We start from the raw sequence: 19,191 nt of genomic DNA, 5'->3' as shown, positions 1-19,191 counted from the left end.
GAGCCCCCAGTAGTTGCCCTGCCTGGGTAATTCGGGACAAATTCAGAACTGGAGATGTGGAAGGGGCAGCATTTGGGGCATCGTGTCGGTACGTGCAGTCACACCACGGCTCCCTGCTCGTGTCCTGCCCTGTGGGAGTTGGCTGCTCGTGGTGTGGGCAGGAGCCCCCCTTCTGTCCTGCTTTGGGGATGGAGCTCTGCCCTTGCCCGTGGCTCTGCTGCGCTGGCCCCTCAGCAATATGCCCACTTGGGTCACGGGAGCGTGGTTTGGTCGCAGGGAGATGGACAGGAGCGGAGACCTTTCTAATGATCTTTTGAGTGCCGCTCTGACGTCTGCTTTCTGTTTGTCTCTCGTTTCAGCTGACTGGGATTATTCAAGGCATGGTGGATGGGCAGCCCAGCCTCCAGCAAGTGCTTGAGGTAAGCAGAGTAACCTTTATTTCCTCACCTCTGACCTCTGCTCCTGTCGTCCTCCCTTCAGCTCGCTCCCTGCACCCTCCCCTTGCTGAGAATCGAACCGCGTAATTTGACTATGATTACAGCTTCATTAGAATAACATTTGCTGTCACGTCAGTGACACGCTGCTGAGAGTATTGAACCATTGATCTGTCATCTCCAGCTGTTCATGTCAAGGGTACTGACAAGATATCCAAACTCCTGCCAGTAGATAGGAGAAGAGGCGATTCTCGCTTGAGCCAGTTTTAAAGCACCAAGACGCTGCTCGAGATCACTGCTCTGGGAGCTCTGCCTTCTTTTTTCTTTCCCTCCCTCAGCACTTTATTAAATTATTTTTTTCTACCTGTTCTAATGCTTGGTAATACACGTAGTATGGAAGGAAAATGCCTCTAAAATCTAATCTGGAGGATGTGCGAATGCAGATAGAGCCCTAATAACGCCATCTGCTTAATGTTGAATTCCTACAGCATTTAGGGCTTAATTAGCTTGGGAGTATTTCTCCATCAATAGCTTTTGTTGGTAGTCAAATAGGGAAGGAAACCTCCTCCAGCAGAGCCCGCTCAGGCTGCAGGTTGCTGCTCGATGCATTGTCAGGATTTCCACCGCTGTGTTACCTAATTGTTCCTAATCAGAATAATTGCAACAATTGCTTACGTGCGGAAATCAAATCAAAGGCTTTAAAGCCCTCCATGGAGACCGGGCTTCGCGGGTGCTCACGTCAGGGAGTTCCGGTGGGTTGCAGCAGGAGCCTGGCCACGAGATCCGGGCGGCCGGAGGGAGGCGCAGGTCCTGGGGGTGGGAGGCTGGGCTCTGCTTTTGGGGCAGCCCTCCCTGCCCTGCAGAGAGCGTGTGACAGCAGCATGTGGCCGTGCCTGCTACCTGCCCCGGGAGGGAACACCTTTGGATGGATGGGTGAATGTACGCTGCCACTGGGGTACGGCAGGAAATGGTCCGCTCCGATCCCATGGGAGTTTCACAGAGCGTGGAAACATCTCTGTAGGCTTTGGAGCTGGACTGAGAAGGTGTTAGCACAGCTGCATGTTGCTAGGTTAAAATCCGACTTGGGTCAGACAGTTTCTGGGGCGTGCGTGTTTGTTCAGGAGCTGAAGGTGTCGAGTGATGGGGAGAGGAGAGATTTCTCCTGCTGAAGCACTGGGAATGCTGCTAGTGAGGCTGCAGGGTAGCAGCCCATTGCCTGTCACCTGCTTCCAGAGCATTTTGGGCAGCTGATGGCAAGGATTTGCTAGCTTAGCTGGAGTGTCTTCTCAGATAGGGGTGGGAGGGCTTAGCCCTAAGGTAGTTCTGCCTGGTTACTCTGCGCCTCCAGGTTCATTTGGCCCATTTCTGAAGCGGATCCAGAACATATTTTTTCCATGTGGGAAGTTTATCAGGAGCGTGGGGTTCACCTTAAACCCACACAGAGTGAACACCTCAGAACTGTAAGGAGGAAGGAGAGGCCAAGCCTGGAGAGGAGGGGGGCACGTGGCTCTGCCTGTTACTGCTGCACGGTGCTTGGGTGTCGCCAGTCTTTATGTCTCCCCCTCTCCCTTTGAGCTGTATGAGTTGGAGAATGACAGAAATGCTGTGGGTGACGGACACTGTCCCAGGATGCTTGTGTTTCCGTGGATATCAAAGCAGGTAGTCGGAATCTCTTTCTCAGTTCTGTTTTGCTGCCCGATTCCCTTCAGTTGCCAGCCTGATGCCTGGAGAGCCACGGTGGAGCCTCTTGCTTTGGCTTCTCCTTCCCTCCCCCAGGCCACACTGGAGAGCTTCAAGAAATAAGCGTGCTCCTCTTGGCTGGAGAAGACACGGTTTATACTTAGCACAAGCCCCTTTGGTCCGGGGAGAGCTGAAGTAGAGGTATGGCAAGTACCAGCGGGGCTGTATCATCCCGTTAACGCTGCACAACTTCCATCCCTCTGCGAGCAGCGCAGCTGCGATGCCTGATAAGATCATCTCCGCTCTGGTTGCCTGATGTCTCCTATCAGAAATCTTCAAAGGTCCAAACGTGCTGTTGTTCAGATGGCAAGCAAAGAGAGGAGAGAGAGAGAGGGAGAGGGGTGGATAAGATCACAATTTTCTTCTCTCTTGATTGCAAGCAGCTTATCTGAGTTTAACTGTTGTGGCTCGGCCTGTCTCTGCAAAACTCATCCCCTTTTCTTGCCTTCCTTTCAGAGGGTTGACGAGTGGATGGCGAAGGAAGGTCTCTTAGATCCCAGCGTCAAGTCGATTTTTGTGACCTGTGGAGACTGGGATTTGAAAGTGATGTGAGTATGGAAGGGGAGGGAGATTTTTCTGGGCTTTACTGCTCCATGCTTGCCTGTAGTGTGGATGTCTTTGTTCTTACAAGCCTCCGACTGTCCCTAGTCTTTGTTTTTCAGGGAAATCGTTGTTTGCCGTGCATAATTGGGAATGGAGGGTTGTTTAAGAAGACAGGTAGGTGCTAGGCATAGTGCCAGATCACTGCCTAGGATAATCCCTCTAGCAAATGAATCCTTTCATAACCCCAAGAAAGGTTTAAACCGGGGCTTTGTAATGTTTTCTGGTTTTATCCAATATATTTTCCAAAGGGATGGGTATCTGAGCGCATGAGTGAACACCATCACTGTACACCCAAATCAAACAGTGCTCCTTACCTGACTTTGGCATGCAAGGCCTTCTCTCTGTCGTCTTGGCATGTTAACTGGATGTGAATCAGAGTAGCCTTTGGAAAGAGTACGAGCCAACTCTGGCACGCTTCGTCGGTGTTCTTATCATTAAGGTCGCGTCCATCAGCTGGGTGACCGGGATCGAGAGAGTACCAGGTGGGGACTGGGATCTCCAGGTGTTGGTGTATGCACGTGTTTTGTTATGAAAACAGCTAAATCAGCATCCTGGAAATGGGATTTTTTTTTTTAAAAAAAGTGGGGCTGTGTTTAAGAATTAAATTAATCTAATCTGTAAGGTAATTGCAGATCAGTGTCATTGTGCTGAATTCACTTGGGTTGCTATAATCTCGCTTCAGCTTTTCATTTCCTCACCGTGCTGGGTAAAGACTCCTGTTGTTATCATACTGGTAAAGCATGGACTTGACACATACAGTGCTCAGCTGACATCCACAACTCGTTAGTAGTGTTACTTGGTGTTCCCGTGACATTGGTTTCCCCAGGTTGGAAGCCTAAATAAACTGCACACAGCCTGGGAGCAATCAGCACTGGTTTTCTCCCTGCAGAGAGTGGTCTTTGTAGAGTGGCAGCTCCTTACTTCTTCTTGGTGTGATTAGTGAGACATGAGATACGGGGATTGAAGCAGCAGCACAAGCGCTAGTGGAGACGAGAAATTTGCCATGCTCTTTGGAGTCAGAATTTACTGGGTCTCTGCTGAGGCCATGACCAGAACTTGTGTCTGAGTTATATTGCCAATTCCTTTGTCTCTGGTTTGAATTAATACATATTTTTATTTGTATATCATGCTTAATCTTTTGTTAGAGACCCGCACAAAAACAGCTGCAAGGATGTTCCAAAATCTCCTTTCTCACCTGTTATCTTTTCTCAGCGCTTTACTTTTTTATCGCTGTTCTGAGTCCAGTTTACTGCTTTTGGTGAGGGTTGTGAGGAACAGGGTTGTAATTAGCATGTGCTCAAAGCCCATCTTTCCATCCCTTTCACGTGGGATAATGAGGTTCCCAGATAACGACATCCTAGCTCAGCATCTGCATGGAATGGGCAGCCTTCTGGGTTTTTTCCTGCTTCAGAGTTCTGTAGTAGGGGAAATAGAAGTGAAGCTGAGTCCTGTTTCTGGTGAGCTGTAGAAGTTGTGGGGTGAGCTGGCCCAGCAGGACACGCAGATCTGGACCCAAGATAGTTGATTCACCATTTTCAGTGGTCTCTCGCATGGATTGTGCCTCACTAGTCATCTGGAAAAGAAGACTCCGCTCCTGGCCACGAGGCTGCAGTGAGTCCTTCGTTTCTCCCTCTTCCTTTGAAAAATTTTTTTAAACCATTAACTTCAGAATTCAATCCTGAAGCGTCTCCAGGGCAGAGCAGAAAATAAATTTCATGTTTCCAACCACACAGATACAGGGAGCCGGGCTGCAGCCGCTCGGTGAGGAGCGCATCGCGCCGCTCCGCTGCCGATTGGGTGCAGCAGCGTGTAGCGTCACATCTGATTAGCGCCGTGCCGGTGAATGAGGCTTGAGTGAGGACTCCCTGCCAGCTCTGACTTGTCTCATTTCCCATTACTTTTATCCGTCACCACAAATGCCGAGTCTCCCTCCTGAACTAATTAAGTTTGCGTGTGTTTAGACACATTGCCAAATAGGGTTTAGCAAAGCAGAACTGAGCATCTCTTTTGAAAGAGGGAAGGCACGGAGCTGAAACAAGGCTGCTCAGACAGGGAGATAGATACATCCGCAGAGAGGTGGAACATCTAGGAGGTATTCCAGGGAATTACCCTGGACTTCCCTAAAAGACTTCTGGCTGGTGCCTTCTGCATTGTGGAGACCACACGCCTGGCACTGAAGGCACTGGGGCAGCGAGAGTGGAGGTGATGCTGCTTGTCCAGTGTGTTCTTGGAAGTGTTGCACAGTGAAAACCCCACTGGTTCCAGAGGAATTCTGGAAAATGAGGTGAAGTGCACCTGGAAGGATAAAGCCGTTGCTCTGGGGTGAAGATACACCTGCTGGCATCTGCTCTGTGGCCTTGTCCACAGTGTTCTGGGGAATGGGAGAGCCAAGTGCAGTCCATCTGCCCCTCGTGTGAGGTTTCAGGGTCCGTGCGTTGTCCTCAGCACTCTGAGGCTGAAGGCACGGCACCGATGCTTCCTCCACAGCACGATGCTGCCCCTTGCTGAAGAGCTGCCGCCTACAAAGGGTCTGTGTTGCTGCAGTGCTTCGTTGCCTGGGGAGCAGTGATCTGGGCCAGGTCCGTTCCTGACTCTGCTCTTTTTCTCAGCTTCTTTCCCTTAGCAGTGACAGCTGCTTGCATAGCTGTCTGCGAAGCAAGCTGTGTTCCTCTTACCAGTGGCTCATGTGGTTTGTAGTTCCTGTTCTCCATTGTCTTCAGCTTGGCTGCTGGTGGGAAACCGTGCAGCCTCGTTCCTGGCTTCTCCAGCAGAGACCTGGGCAGGTTGGCTTCAGTCTGCATGTGCTCTTCAGGAGCTGGAAACGGTATTTTTGGGACAGGTCTGTCTACTGTGGCTGTTTCCAGCAGGTGCCAGGGCACTGGGAAGCACAGCGGGGTGAGCAAGCTAGATGGGGAGTATCGGCTGGAACACAGGAGGAACCTTCCAGCCTGTCAGTGGTGGATGTGAGGACATAACCCTGCTGAAGGTGTGTAAAGCTTTTAGCTCAAAGAAAAGCACAAGAGGAATGGCGACTGCCAAGGTACTGCTCTCTGCCGATGGTGTCTAGCAGCGTCTGGGTCTGTAGCATTCAGGATGGCTCTCAGCTGCTACAGGACCTGTGAAGTCTTTGCTTGGCTCAAGGATCTCCAGGGAACAAGTGGCTGCAGACCTGATTTTCCTTGAATGTTGGAGCTTTCGTGGAAGGTCACAGCTGTTTCTGCCCGAGTTCCCTCTGACAGCAGGGAGCACTCACCACAAAGAGCTGGGTGCAGGGAAGGGGACACGAGCACCCGGGAAGGGCTCATGGAGGCATGAGTTGAGGTCCTTGGCACTGCCACCAGTGACTTCTTTACGGGTCTGGTGCAACACAGGAGAGAAAGTCCCTGTTGGGGGATTTGGCTGCTGCGTGAGAGCGCTCAGAAAAGGAGTGCTGATCTCTGCCGGCTGTGCTCACATCAGCCAGCTTTCAGCTCCGGCTGCGTGTGAACCGGGCTGGAGTCGGGGAGACAGCAGCTCTCCTGCCGCCCCTCCCCTTCTTCCCTCTTGTTAAGATGCAATTTCTTTAATGAGGAAAACCTCTTGAGTAGGAACATCACCTTTCTGAAGGCTTGTCCTGACAAGGCAGTTCAAGCCGCCAGAGTCGCACATCAACTTCAGCGAATCTCCGTCACTCATTACAGAGACTCTTCTCCCCGCCACCCCCCAGCAGCACCCCTCGTTCCCAGACAGGGGAATGAATCACGCTCCTGCTCCTGAATACATCATGACAGTCGTGGTTCTAATGAGAGAGGGCCATTCATTCTGGGTGGAAAGTTCCCTGCGCCGGCACAGAAATGTTATTAATTAAAGAGAGCTACCTGAAGCAAAAGATGAAAGGAGCACCAGACCTGCCAAGCTAAAATATGAGTGGGGATACAGCCTCGTTAGCACACGGTCCTCAGGCCCAGCGGGAGGATTCCTTCAGCCTGTTGCAAGTTCTCCTCCAAGTTGAAAGCTCCAGGGCCGGATTCAGACCCAACATAGTCTGCTCTGCTGCTGGGACCTCATCCTGCACCCAGGACACAGCTGCCACCAGTGATTCGGCAAATCGCGTTGATGTGGCATTGGGTGGCGAGGGTAACGTGCTGCTGACTGCAGGAGAGGGTTTTAGTGGATAGAGAGGGTACTCGGAGTCTGCCAGGGTTGAGCCCTTGCTTTGTAAGCTCTTTAGTGTGGTTTTATCTCTTCTGAAATGTCAGATTGCCTCCCTCTGTGCGTGGAACCATTTTGCCTGCTTTTTAAGCACAATGGGAATTAATCTTGGCAACCGAGGGGAGCGTTTTTGCTGTGTGCTCATGGCTACGGAGCTGAGACACAGCGAGGTTAAGTGATGGGCCTGTGGTCACGCAGGCAGGCAGAGGCAGAGAAAGGAGCTGAGCCACAGCTGAATCTCAGACCGACACCGTAACGTCAGGAGCACAAGTTAATCCTTCTTCCAGGTTTGGATCATTCTGCAGGTGCATCAGATAGGTAAAAATTGGTGTAGGCTTTGCTCTGCATACCTCCAACGTGGAGGTGCTTGTGCTGTGGCTGGTCAGAACATGCTAATTTATTTCTTCACAGGAAGCTACTGCTCAGAAGTTTATTTCTTAAATAAATGTTAAAAGGCAAGTGCTCTAATACAGTGATAAAACACTGTGAAGTGCCTTGAAATGTTTATGGCCCTTGGTGCTCTTCCTAGGTTGCATATTAGTAAATTCTGAGCAGTGAATTACACCACTGCTTCATCTTATCTCAGTGTCTGAGTTCTTCCTGCACGAGTTGGGCTGGCTGGAGGACACCTGCCTTCCCAGACCTGCTCGGAGTGTCAGCGGGTTGCTCCTTCTGGTCTTCTGTCCTGGAGGATCGGGTTGGAACTGGCCCTAGGTCACAAGGGAAGGATTGATGGTGTCGGTGTCCCTTGCGTGTGCTGTTCTTTATCACAGTAATCTGTGTTTAAAAATAAGAAAATAATTATTTTCCAACTAAAAATCCCTGGAATAGCTTGTTTTTGTCATTGCTTTTAGCGGGGATTGTTTTGCTGACCAAGCCGATGGTGTACCCTTTCACATGGCTACATTGGCTCAAGAAGAGGGTGGTGAACTACGGCGCAGGGATGGGACTGAATATCCAGGGTCAGGAACCTTTGGAGTCAGCGTTGCTGATGGAGTTGTTCATGTAATTACATCCTAAAGTGCATTGCTGGAGCTGAGCAAGGGAGCCGTATGAGCATGCTCTTCTGTAGCACTTACAGGGAGTAGCACTGACCCCATTCGCTTCTGTGACCCCGCAGGCCAGCTTTTTGTTTTTAAAGGAAATGATATCAGTAATGCAAAATAAATGTTTTATTTTTAAGGTCTCCCCCCCCTTAAAAATAAGGGTGTGCAACACTTAGTTCAAACGAGTCTAGCACACTTATTTTCCTTATCCTCCTGCAGTGGTTCCCCAGCTGTCTTCTGTTCCTGCCTTTGTTTGAAACGTGCTGGTTGCACAACACCTTCTGCAACGTGTGGCTCTGCGAATCCCTTTGCGTTAGGCTTTGGACGTGAAATCTTTGCGCGGGGATCCTCGTGCAGTCGACTGTTACCTTCGGGTCTGCTTCTTGGCTGGTGCATCACAGCAAAGGTGTTTGTCGCAGTCAGGGCACAGATTAACTGGGCCGTGATGCCTGACGTGCTCTGAGGAGCATGGATGCTGCTGCTTGGGAATTAGGACCAAAAAAGTTGGAAACGGTGTGAAAGGTGGTGGAGGAACTTGGAATAAATTCACAGCGTAGGGGAAATGAGATGGGCATTGCATGAAATACTCCGTTTCCAGCAACGAGCCGTTGAGGTGGGGTAATGAATGGAGGAGGTGAATTCCTGGATAAAATAGCTCAGGCTGTATTTGGACAATTGCACTGAAGAATGCAAGCCATCGGTCCCAGTACTGCCTGCTCGTACAGTAAGAAAGAACAATCCCTCTGCAGCAGAATCTCAGGTGAATTCTGGGTCCAGTGTTATAATGAATTCAGTCAAAATGGCTTCAAAACCGATGGATTTATAATGGGCATTTGGTAAAAAGCACAGCCCTGGCCCGCTGTGCTTGCAGGAGAGGCCTCTAATAGCAGTCAACGTTGTGGTTACCTGTGCCCTGGGGAAGTGAAAAGCTGGCTGAACGTAGGGCAGTAGAGGATAAACCACTGGAAGGCTTTTTGTCATCTGGGTTTTCTTGTCAGTGGCATGAGGAGTAGGTTCATAAAGCGGGACTCTTCTTTATTACTTCAAAAAGCTTAGTTTTTCTACCACTAGGCAGCTGTAGCGTTTCATGCTGGGGCTAAAATGTCAGCTCTCTCCCTTTGGACGTCGGCTCTTCTGACTTCCAAGCGGAGGCGAAGCAGTCGTGGCTTGGCACCAGCGCTGCCTGCCCAGAGCTCTCCTGTGGCACTCCTGTGGCTGCTCTGGTTAGAGAGCTCTGCTTGAAAGTACTGCCAGCCTGGGAGCTGCGCCTTGTTCTAGTCAAGCTTTGTGTAATTCAGTAGTGTTCTGGAAAGCATTTTGTTTGTGTGTGTGTTTCCTGGTGGGAGCCATTTTCCTGGATGGGTTCAGTCCCTCTCCTCCTGAAGCTCCTGGCTGGCAAAGACCTACTGGGCCATCTTGAGGTCAGCCCTGGTATTTTCCCTCCAGCGTATCCTCCCGTGCATTGTCCAGCCACTCTGACTCCCAAGGAGCAGATGTCTGGGGGCGTGCAGGACACCCGAGCTGCAGACTAACCTTTTGAGCTAAGTGTCCCCCGCTGCAGTCACCTTTTGCTGTGTTTGGCCAGCGTGCTGCCCTCAGCCCGGCACACCAAGGCCGTGTCTCGTGCTCGGAGACTGCTCAGGACCAGGTGTTGGTGCGAGGCCGGTGGAGGTGGCACACGCAGAAGAGCAGGACGGAGGACTTGGTGGGAAGAACAATGAGGATGCAGGGTGATGTGCCAGCAGGGCCACGTGCAGGAAGCTCTTGCAGCCCAGGATTTTGCCCTCCCTGGGTCCCACCAGCTTTGTTTGCTTCTCTTTGAGCAGGGCTTTTCTCCTCCCATCCGCCCCAGCACCTACATTCTGGGACATCCTTCGTCTTCTCTCCGTAGGTGCCCCTCGCTCATCCCTGCTTCCCCTTTCCCTCTGGGCGTTGGGCTGGTCTCGGTGCCAGCGTCCTCCTGGGCTCAGCGCCGTCCCCACGTGGAGTCGTGCATGTCTGCGGCATACCCGGCAGTGGGAGGCTGCCGAGACCTCTCCTCCTGCTCGCTGTGCTCCCTGCGCCAGAGAGAGCCGTTAGGTTTTATGGACCATTTAGCTTCCCAATGGCGATCCTAATTCCTCACAGCACGTATGTGCCGTTTCTGGGTTATTGAAAGGACCCCTGAAAAGGAGCTGCCCTCTGAGTCGATGCTCTTCCATGCAGGTAATTGCGGGAGGGTTTTGCTTAGGTGGCGAGGCTTAATATTTCCAAACCCTCCCTGTGCTAAGGGGGTGAATTAATACCCACGTCTCCCGGTGGCTGCGGGGAATGACCCTTGTGCACTGTCGGTAAGCAGGCAGGGGAAGAACGCTTGTCTGCTGCAAGTCAGACTTGGAATTGCTCCGGATGAAGTCCTCTGGCTTTCCGCACAGAGATCAAGGGTGCTTTAAGGGCTGGCTGGCCAGGTGTCTCGGTCTTTCATCTCTCTGTCCTTACATTGTGTGACACGTCAGGTACCAAAATAGCTTCCATTCCTTGGGGGGCCCAAGCGAGCTCCACAGTCGCTGGGGAAGGAGTGATTGCCTCTGACGGCCGCGTTAGCACAAGGACGGATGGCGGTGGTTGCACAGCAGGTGTGAAGTGGGCGGGAGGCGGTTCAAGGGGGAGGTCTGTAAGAAAACAGAGATGGCAAGCCACGAGGCTGTGCATTTCAGGTGGGAGGAAGCTGCCGAGATCCCTGGTGTTGCAAAATGCCAAGTGAAACGTTGCTGCCCCGTGGAGCCCGGCAGCGTGACGGAATTAACGAGGCTGATGTGGAGGGGTTAACGTGTGCGAGGGTGATGGGCAGAGCTGGGGTGTTGCCATCAGGATTGCTGGGCTTTGGAAGCGCAGTCTGATGGCAAGACCACGTGAAAAGAAATCGGAGCTTGCAAGGAGAATGCTAAAAGTCACCGATTGCCAAAGTTCTCGTGTTTGCTGCAGACCTGAAGCAAATTGGTGGCTTAAGGGGCTCAGAGCACCTGGGTCTTGCACTGGTTATTCAGGTAAGATGAAATTAGGAGGGGGCTAAGTAATTAATTCCTCTTGCTGTGACGAGGATGGGAGATGATTCTGACTTGCCACTTCTCCTCAGAAGTTCCTTCAGAAGCTGGTAAGGACTCTGGTTATGAAACCCGGGAAGCAAAGAGGATCCCTGGGTGCCTGACACTTCCTTTTCTCTGCTGGTTCTTTCTCGCAGGCAGCCTCGGGCTGCCTGTCTCTTTGTTAAGAGAGTGACAGCAATGTGACACCGTGAAAATAATTACTAACAAATCACGGTGGTGACTGCAAACAGCTCGCTGTCTTCAGAGGCATGTCAGGGAGCATTAGAGCAGGGCCGTGGGAGCTGCGGAGCGGCTAGGGGCTCTTTCTCTGCTCCAGGCTGAGGGAAGCTCTTCGGAGACCTTTGGCGCCTGCCACCCCCACATCATTCCCTTCTCGTTGGCTTTTTCTTTCTTTCCTCCCATCCCTGCCTTTGCCATCAATAATTAAGCCCATTAATTGCACAGGGAGCTCAGGAAAGCTGAGAATGGTAAGGCCAGGCTTCTGCCTGCCTCGGATTCAGCAGCCAGCCACAAAGCAGCGGAGGCATTTCTGGAGGGGTGCCGGGGACAGGAGCGCGTCCAAGCTGCGTTCCCCACCTCGCAGCCCTTGTGTGCTGCCCTGGGCAGGGCTGTTTGTTAGCTGCGTGCCCTAGGAATGTGTGGGTACACCGGTACACTGCTGCTTGTGCTTGGCAGCCCCCAGCCTCAGCGGTCCTGAAGCTAGCTTTGCATTTGTGCAGAGCATCGTAGCAAGCGTGCAGTCGATGGGCACCTCCAGCAAAAGAATGGGCAGAGGAAGGAGAGGACAAGAGGAAGCTGAGTTGTACGGCAAAGGACCTGCTCGGGTGGGGGCCACGTCTAAACAGCATTGCCTGCTGTGGCTTCGGCACCCAGCACAGAGGGGTGGCTGACTGCAGGGCTGCGCTGGTGGAGATCTTAACGGTAAAGTGATCGTCTGGCAAAACCTCTGCCCTGCTGGCGTTTCGTGGCCCTGTTCAGGGGCTGCCCGTGCCACACTGGTGCTGAGCCACACGGGGCAGAGCCCTGCAGCGGGGACCAGGAGGTGGGGACGGGCCCCAGCCCCACGGCCGCCAGCTCCTGCTCCGCCGAGCAGCCCCCTTCCCATTCCCCTGGTTACTCGAGTGCTTTTTCCCGACTGTCACATCTGTAAATAATGGTGCCGGCGCATCTAGCGAGCTGCGGAGTGGCGATGGAGGGGGGAGGGCTGGCGCTGAGGGTGGCTCGTAGCGGCCCCTCTCCCCTCCTCATACAATATTTATGCAGGGGCTGGGAGTCGGCGGCACTGACCTGCGGGTCGGGCTGTTAAACAGCTCCCGCAGCCCCTGCATCCTAATTGCTGCACTTGTCCTTTGCTCTGGAGGATTCGCCGCTCCTTCTCTCTGCCGAAGCAAATACTAATGGCAGCTCGGGCTCGGAGCCGGGGAGCGGCGTCTCCCCGCAAGGAGAGGCTGAACTTGGGTCCCCTCGCGCAGGGCTGGTCTGTAGCAGCACGGAAAGCTGTGCTCAGCACCCTGAGGAGCAGGCCCGCAGGCTGTGCCAAGAGCCCAGGGTGCTGTTGTGCATGTCATTCTCAGTTCTGTATTGTCAGAGGGGACGAGGGGTTACCCCATCCCGCCGGCTCCTTGTGGGATTTCTCTTCCCCTTGGTGGGCGGCGGAGGAGGAGACGATCACAGAAGTCATCTGGGAGAGGGGACCAGGTGATGGGGTGCCAGAGGAGGGCAGGGACAGTGCTGGAGGGGGGTGTCCCTGGCCAGACAGCCTCGCAAGGCAGAGTGGCGTATTTCCTTCTAGATAAATGATCTGCTTTAGTCGGTGGGGAGGGAGGTGATGCGATGCCAGAGGCCCCAGTCCCTTTGTGGGGGTGAGGGGCTCTTGTCCCCTTTGTAAGCGGTACATCCACGGCTGGTGCTGGAGAGGTTCTCCTTCCTGCAAGCAGGGGCTTTCTGCTGATTTCAGCTGTATGCAGTGGCACAAGAAAGCCCCAGAAACGAAGCCGTTTGGTTGCTAGAGCTGCCACAACCTTCCCCGTGCCGTTCTGCTGGGCTCCATCCTGCTTGGGGCTTCACGTCACCGCGAGGCCGGTGACCCGCGCGGCTGCCCACGTCCTTCCCCTGCCTTCCAAAGCGCGCAGGGCTCCTTTGTGACTGGGAACATGCTGCTTAGGCTGGAGACTAATGGCCTTTAAGTGACATGATTGCATTATGTTAAGCGTCTATAGGCTTTACCATTAGGCACTAAGCAGTTTATGACTCATAGCAGAGAAGCCCTGCTCCTGGGTGTGGAAGCTAACTGGGCAGGACAGGCAGGGCAGGGGAGAGGTGAGGTTTCCTGCGGCACGCCGCGCAGCGAGTCTGAGGAACCGGGACAGGACACGTCAGTCCGCGAGCAGCACCTTGCTCTAGGTCTTGCCACGCTTGTTTCCTGCAGAGGAATACTTCTCCAGTGGGAGATGGCGTGGTGGGAGGAGAAGTGTGTTTAATTTTAGTGTAATTCTTGTGCGGGTTTTGAGGGGGCTCAGACACGATGCGCTGCGGGGGCATCTGTTGCGCTCAGGAAGTAATTAGAGGATTCTGCAGCAGGAGTCTCAACTCTGCCTCTTAAAACTGCTCGTATGCAGAGGACCAGGCAGTTACTGGATGAGGGTCTGTATGAAAGACTTCATAAGAGGCCGTACAGACAGAGGAAGGACACGCTCTGCCTTTGTAATTAGGCTCCGCTGCAGCATGAATCACAGAACAATTTCCATAGAGATCTCTCTTCCACCCCCTGCTCAAAGCAGGGCTAATTTCAACCTGAAACAGCTTGTTCAGGGTCTTCTCCAGGTGAGTTTGAACATCTCCAGGGGAGGAGATTCCCCAGCTCTCTGTCCTGGTGCTTTGTTTCCTGCACGGTGAAGAGTTTTCCTGATGCTCGACTGGAAGCCCACCAGCTGCAGCTCGCTGTCACGCTGGTGACTTCCATCGAGAAGATGCCTAAGCCGTAGGTGTACACAGTCTGCTAACACCATGCACTGCTATTAATAAGATGCTCTGTGATGTTATATTTAGTAAGCAGCTGAACTGTCACAGCAAGCCTGTGTTTAGAAATCCATTTTTAAATAGTTGTTTTTTTTTGTAGTGTCACATTCCCAAGGCTGAGAGGGTGACCTCAGCCTTGGAGACTTTCCAGCTTCTCTTTCCTTGGGAGCAACTTGGTGCACTTCTGCTGTCAAAGGCAAGTCCTCCCAGTCCTCCTCCCTGTCTGGAAGGGCTTGCGAGAGCGTTAGCTCTACCCCTGAGCGCTCCTTTGCTGATCTGGAGGAGTGCAGAGCTCCTGCCTGCTGCACTCCTAACCTCAGCTGAACCGCGGAGCCAGCGAGCCCTGGTTTCCTGCATGGTAATTAGGTGCTTGTTTAAAACTGCAACAGCTCAGTCCTGATCTTGCTCTCGCTGGCTACTTGCTAACAGCAGGTAGAGTTACTCCAGATTTACTACCGCATGCATAATAGCAGAATCAGGCCCAGTAAATAGAGCTATGAATCATTTTAAGAGAACCTGTTAAGCGGGAGCACACAGATTTATTGTAGCATCATGTGTGTGCAATTGTTGATGAACATTTTCTGTTGGAAGCTGAATACCTGCTGTGTTACAGCCTTGCTTTTAATGTTGAGATAGCATCTCTGCCAGCACCTAGCTGATGCACAGACAGATACCCATAAAAGGGCCAGATCTCATACGGTGCTAAATGCCTTCATGTTTCATTAAGGTTGATGGCAGTGGAAGGCACGCAGTGCTTTGCAGGACCAGCGAGTGACAATGAGCCACTTGCCCTGTGTACTTTTTGTGGCAGGATGATTTTCCCACTGCATTACAATGCTCCGGCTGCATCCTGGGGTAACAGACTCTCCTGTTCACAAGCCTGCTGCTTGGAAAACATGGGGGCTGGGGTTCTCCCAGGTTTCTAAGTAAAACTTCAGGGAAGAGGGATGTGGCTGTAGCATGTGGGTGGATCTGCAGGGAGGTGGGTGTCCTGGCATTTCAGGTAGTGCTGCTGGGACTCTCAGCTGCTCTGGCTTGCAGCATGCCTTCTAAGCTTCCTGGGCAGAAACTTGCCTGGTACAGGGAGAAGGCAGTGCTGGCCACAATGGGCGTCACAGGAAAAAGAACGGAAGGCCTGCAAGTGCCAGGTATTAGCCTCGCTGCTTAGCCTGGGTTTTTTGGCCTCATTACACTAATCCAATTAAAGACTGATGGAAGGAGATAACACACACTCCAGTGAAGTGGGTTGTGTGGCAACTGCTTCCTTACCCAGGCAGCTGGAGCGGCCCCGCTTATCTCGTGCATCACCACACCTCCCCGGGCCCTGCAGAGCCACCGGTGCCTCGGCGCGTGCTCTTCTCCTGCGTCGTGCCTCTCTTATTACTAATGGAGCATGGATGCATTTTAGCTGCTGGTCAGCCCTCATTAATATCCGGAGATGACAGGTTGACATTTGTAGAGCTGACTCGCCTTGACCTTCATGTTGTGCAGCGGTGCGGTTGCCGCGTGGTGCCCCGTGCCGGGTGGTTCTCCCCGCGCAGCCTCGGGAGCACGTTTGTGTTGGCAGAGGGGCAGCCGGCTCTCTGACCCCTTTGCTGCTGCCGGGAACGCAGGCACAGTGCCTGGATGTCTCTGCGTCCCTCTGCCTGCCCCAGAGCGCCTCGGTCCCGGTGGTGGGGCTGGGCAGTGCTGGTCGCAGTCCTCACTTCTGTGGAGGCTGTTAGTGGTTGCCCACAGCGGTGCTGTGCTGTTTGGGTGCTGGGACGTGGCGTGAAGCACTGATATCCTCTCTGGCTCCTTCCCGGGGACAAAGCAGGAGAAAAGGCTGCGCTGCCCAGGTACCCCGCACGCTGTCACCCGCCCGACCCACCCTGTCCCGGCGCAGGGGCTGTGCGCCAGCTCGGCAGTGACATTTATTAACAGAGGGGCCTTTGAAACAAGGCAGGCTGCTCCTGCAAAGGCTCCTCACTCTCACTCCGTCTCCTCCTCTCGCCAGCCCGTCTGAGGCAATGGCTGCTGGCGTTGAAATTCATTAGTGTTCCCTGACAGGCGATGGAGGCTTGCTCTGTCTGTTCCCACTTCCCTGCTCTCATGTCCCTGCTTCACGCACGCTGATATTTAAAGCTGATGTGCGGCTCGTAGGCTTGCTGCGCCGTGACAAGTTTGGGGGTGGCTGAGAGAGCTGAGGGTGGAAGGAAAGCACAGAGAAGCGGGAGGGAGGGAGAAGGCACCTGTCTCGGGGCTTCTGTGAAAGCCCAGGGCTGTTCAGACGCTCTCCAATGCAGAGATCCCAGCCTGTGCCAAAGGAGAGCAGCGCTTCTGCACCAGCTCCAGGTCCCCTTCACGCCATGCCTTCACCAGCCTTGCTCTGAACTGTGGAGCCAGGGCAAGGTGTCTTGGCAGCTCTCCTCTCTTCGGTACCACCTTGTTGCTGTTCTGTGCTGCTGCCTCCACGCAGCTCCCTTCAGGCTTTTCAGCCCTCCTGCAGCGGGGGAGTCCCAGTCAGGAGTGTCCCTGCCCTCCCCTTTGCAGCCCGGTGCAGCGGGGTTGGCCAGGACACAATTAAAATGTTCTGCATCTCTTATCAGCTCCTACGACTCAAGGTCTCCAGTGCGTGGATTCGTATTTTATTTTTGAAGGCTGCGACCAGGTCTATAAATATCAAGATTTAATGTCCCTTTATCTTCCCCAAAGAGGGACTGGTGCTTTTAACTGGCTCAATATCAATACAGCCAGTGTGTAGAAAGTGGCCCAATTTCTTTGTCTCCTGACATCCTGAACCCAGAAGCAGATGGACGTTAACCAGCTCTGATGAGGTGGGAGAAGCGAGCATTAATTTTTTATGCGCCAGGACCACCTGAGTGACGGAAATCAATTACGGCTGTCCCTCCCCCTTCCATATTAATGTGGTGGCTCCGAGCAGAGGCGGAGGAACCTGTTGAAATGAGAAACCCCTATTTCTTGGTTTGACCCCCCAGATAATTAGGGTTAAATTGATATGCTATCGCACTGGTGACACATTTTATCTGCCTCTGTTTGTACAAGAGGATACAATAGTGGAGGAAGGACCAATTTGTGCCCTGCTCTAGCTAACCAGACCGAGATAAAAGGTGTCACTAGTACGATAACGTTCTTGCCTCACACTCCTTTTTGTTGCTCAATTTGCCTTTTTTTTTTTTTAATCCCGTTCTTTCTTTCTCTCAATACCCTTGGTCATATTTTAACTCCATGCCATCGCATAATGATGCCCTGCTAAATGTGTGCGGAGATAGGCAACTCTGGCTGACAGCCTTCCCCGATAACCGAATTCCAGCCCATCCATCACCGGGCTGCTCTCCTTAACTTAAGGAAAGTGATAACTAAAGCAAGGCCGTTTATCACCGCCGAGCCGCACGCATCTCGCCGCCTCGCAGAGAGCCGGCTTCAGCGGGAGGGATGCAGCCGTCCGACCTCGCCTCCTGTTTGCATCTCCAGGCCCCATTTACCCCGCAGCTCGGGGACGGAGGAGCAGGGCCGGGTGGAAAATAGAGCCCGGGGTGGAAAATCCCAAAGCCTTTTTCAGGTTTCTCTCTATCCAGTGCAGTCATAGACTCATAGACCATCAAGGATCATCGAGTCCAGCCGTGCCTGAAGCACGGTGTTTGGCTGATGGGATGGTTTGGAGAGCCAGCTTCCTTCCCAGGGGGGTGAGAACTTCAACGTTTAGGGGGCAGCGAGCCTTCATTCAGCAGCTGGAAGCATCACGGGATGCTGATGAAGGGAAGTGCAGCGCTCTTTCTCTCCTGCTGCCCAGGGAGGTGGTGGAGTCCCCATCCCTGGGGGTATCTCAGAGACACGTGGACGTGGCACTAAGGGCCGTGGTTTTGTGATGGGATTGGGTAGGTGAGGCTGATGGTTGGGCTTGGTGATCCTGAGGGCTTTTTCCAGCCTAGGTGACTCTGTGGTTTTGTATCCTGAGCTCTTTGCTCAAACGCAGCCGTCCCAGTGGTCGAGGTTGAGTTTTGCCGCAGTGGGAAGCTGTACTGAGTGTAAAAGCTCGTCTGCCAAATGAGCTGCTCAAGTCAACAGAAATCCTCCTAAACGGAGGTACTGCCTTAAAGGCTGTGGCAGTTTTGTTCCCCAGGAGAGCCACAGGTGTGCCCCGTTCACTCCAACCCGGAGAAGATGCTGGGGAGCATGGGGACTGCCGCAGTTGACAGGAGGGGAAGAGACCCTGCAGGAGTGATCTCCTGGGGCCCTGCTTTCTGTGCAGGGAGAGCCCCCAGCTCCCCAGGCCTGTGCTGGGAGCACCGTGTACCCAGGCTGGACTGCACCCGACCCCCAGGATGATCCTTTGCTACGGACGAGCCACTTGATGGCCGTATCCCTGCTGGCCTGGAGCCACCAGCCCTGCGTCTTTCAGCTCAGGGAGCAGACTGATGCCTTGGTCCACGCTGCTGACAGCTTGCCCAGCTTACAGCATACGTGTGGAGCTTGCGGTGCTTCGAAAACTTTGTGAGGTCTCTCTGGTGCTGGTGTGGAATGAGGGGAGCAGAAGCACGGAGGGGGATGGGGAATGCCCTTAGGTCACGCGGCTCCGTAGGCAGTTTCTGGGGTTGTTCCTTGTTTGCAGAAATGGGTCATTTATTTAGTTGACATATTTATTTGGGACATTTATTTTCTCCAATTAAAGACGCACTGTGCAGCGCCCAGGGCGGACTGCCATCAGTCTCAGGGTGGAGGAAGGACCAGGCTGTCCGGTTCCGTGGGCCTGTTGGTCCCACGGGGACGGAGGCGCTTTGGATGTCATTCGTTGCGCTGGGCGGTGAGCTGACAAGTCCTGTGGCCAACAACAACCATCCTGCACTCGCTTGTCCTGGGCCCCATCCAAATGTTAGGCAAGACAGTAATTATTCCTCTGAGCGGAGCCGGGTTGAGAGCTGTATTAATGAAGATCTCTTGGGCTGGGAGGAGAAACCTAGCTTTTGGTTATACACCTCTAGCTAGCTGCTGTCGTGATCCTCTCTAGCTAAATGTGAGCAGTCAAAGAGGTTGAGCTGATCACCTGCCTGTATGAACCCATGGTTCCCTTTC

At 53.2% G+C, this 19,191-nt stretch overlaps 1 protein-coding gene and 1 long non-coding RNA gene across 4 annotated transcripts in view; both read left to right on the top strand.

The window, feature by feature from the left end:
- Positions 1 to 19,191, top strand: part of ERI3 (ERI1 exoribonuclease family member 3) — a 115,694-nt gene that overhangs the window by 27,297 nt on the left and 69,206 nt on the right. For all 3 annotated transcript variants that reach the window (XM_035333262.1, XM_035333260.1, XM_035333261.1), the window contains exons 4-5: positions 360 to 419; positions 2,631 to 2,722. In XM_035333262.1, the coding sequence (XP_035189153.1) occupies positions 360 to 419; positions 2,631 to 2,722 (152 nt within the window). The remainder of the gene's footprint in view (positions 1 to 359; positions 420 to 2,630; positions 2,723 to 19,191) is intronic.
- LOC118170747 lies at positions 2,824 to 3,342 on the top strand. The gene is made up of 2 exons (XR_004752860.1): positions 2,824 to 2,891; positions 3,026 to 3,342. It is a non-coding gene; the product is annotated as an uncharacterized LOC118170747 (long non-coding RNA).

Source organism: Oxyura jamaicensis, chromosome 8 (genome assembly GCF_011077185.1).
Source record: "Oxyura jamaicensis isolate SHBP4307 breed ruddy duck chromosome 8, BPBGC_Ojam_1.0, whole genome shotgun sequence".
Lineage (NCBI taxonomy): Eukaryota > Metazoa > Chordata > Aves > Anseriformes > Anatidae > Oxyura > Oxyura jamaicensis.
This window is presented reverse-complemented; position numbering and strand designations above follow the sequence as displayed.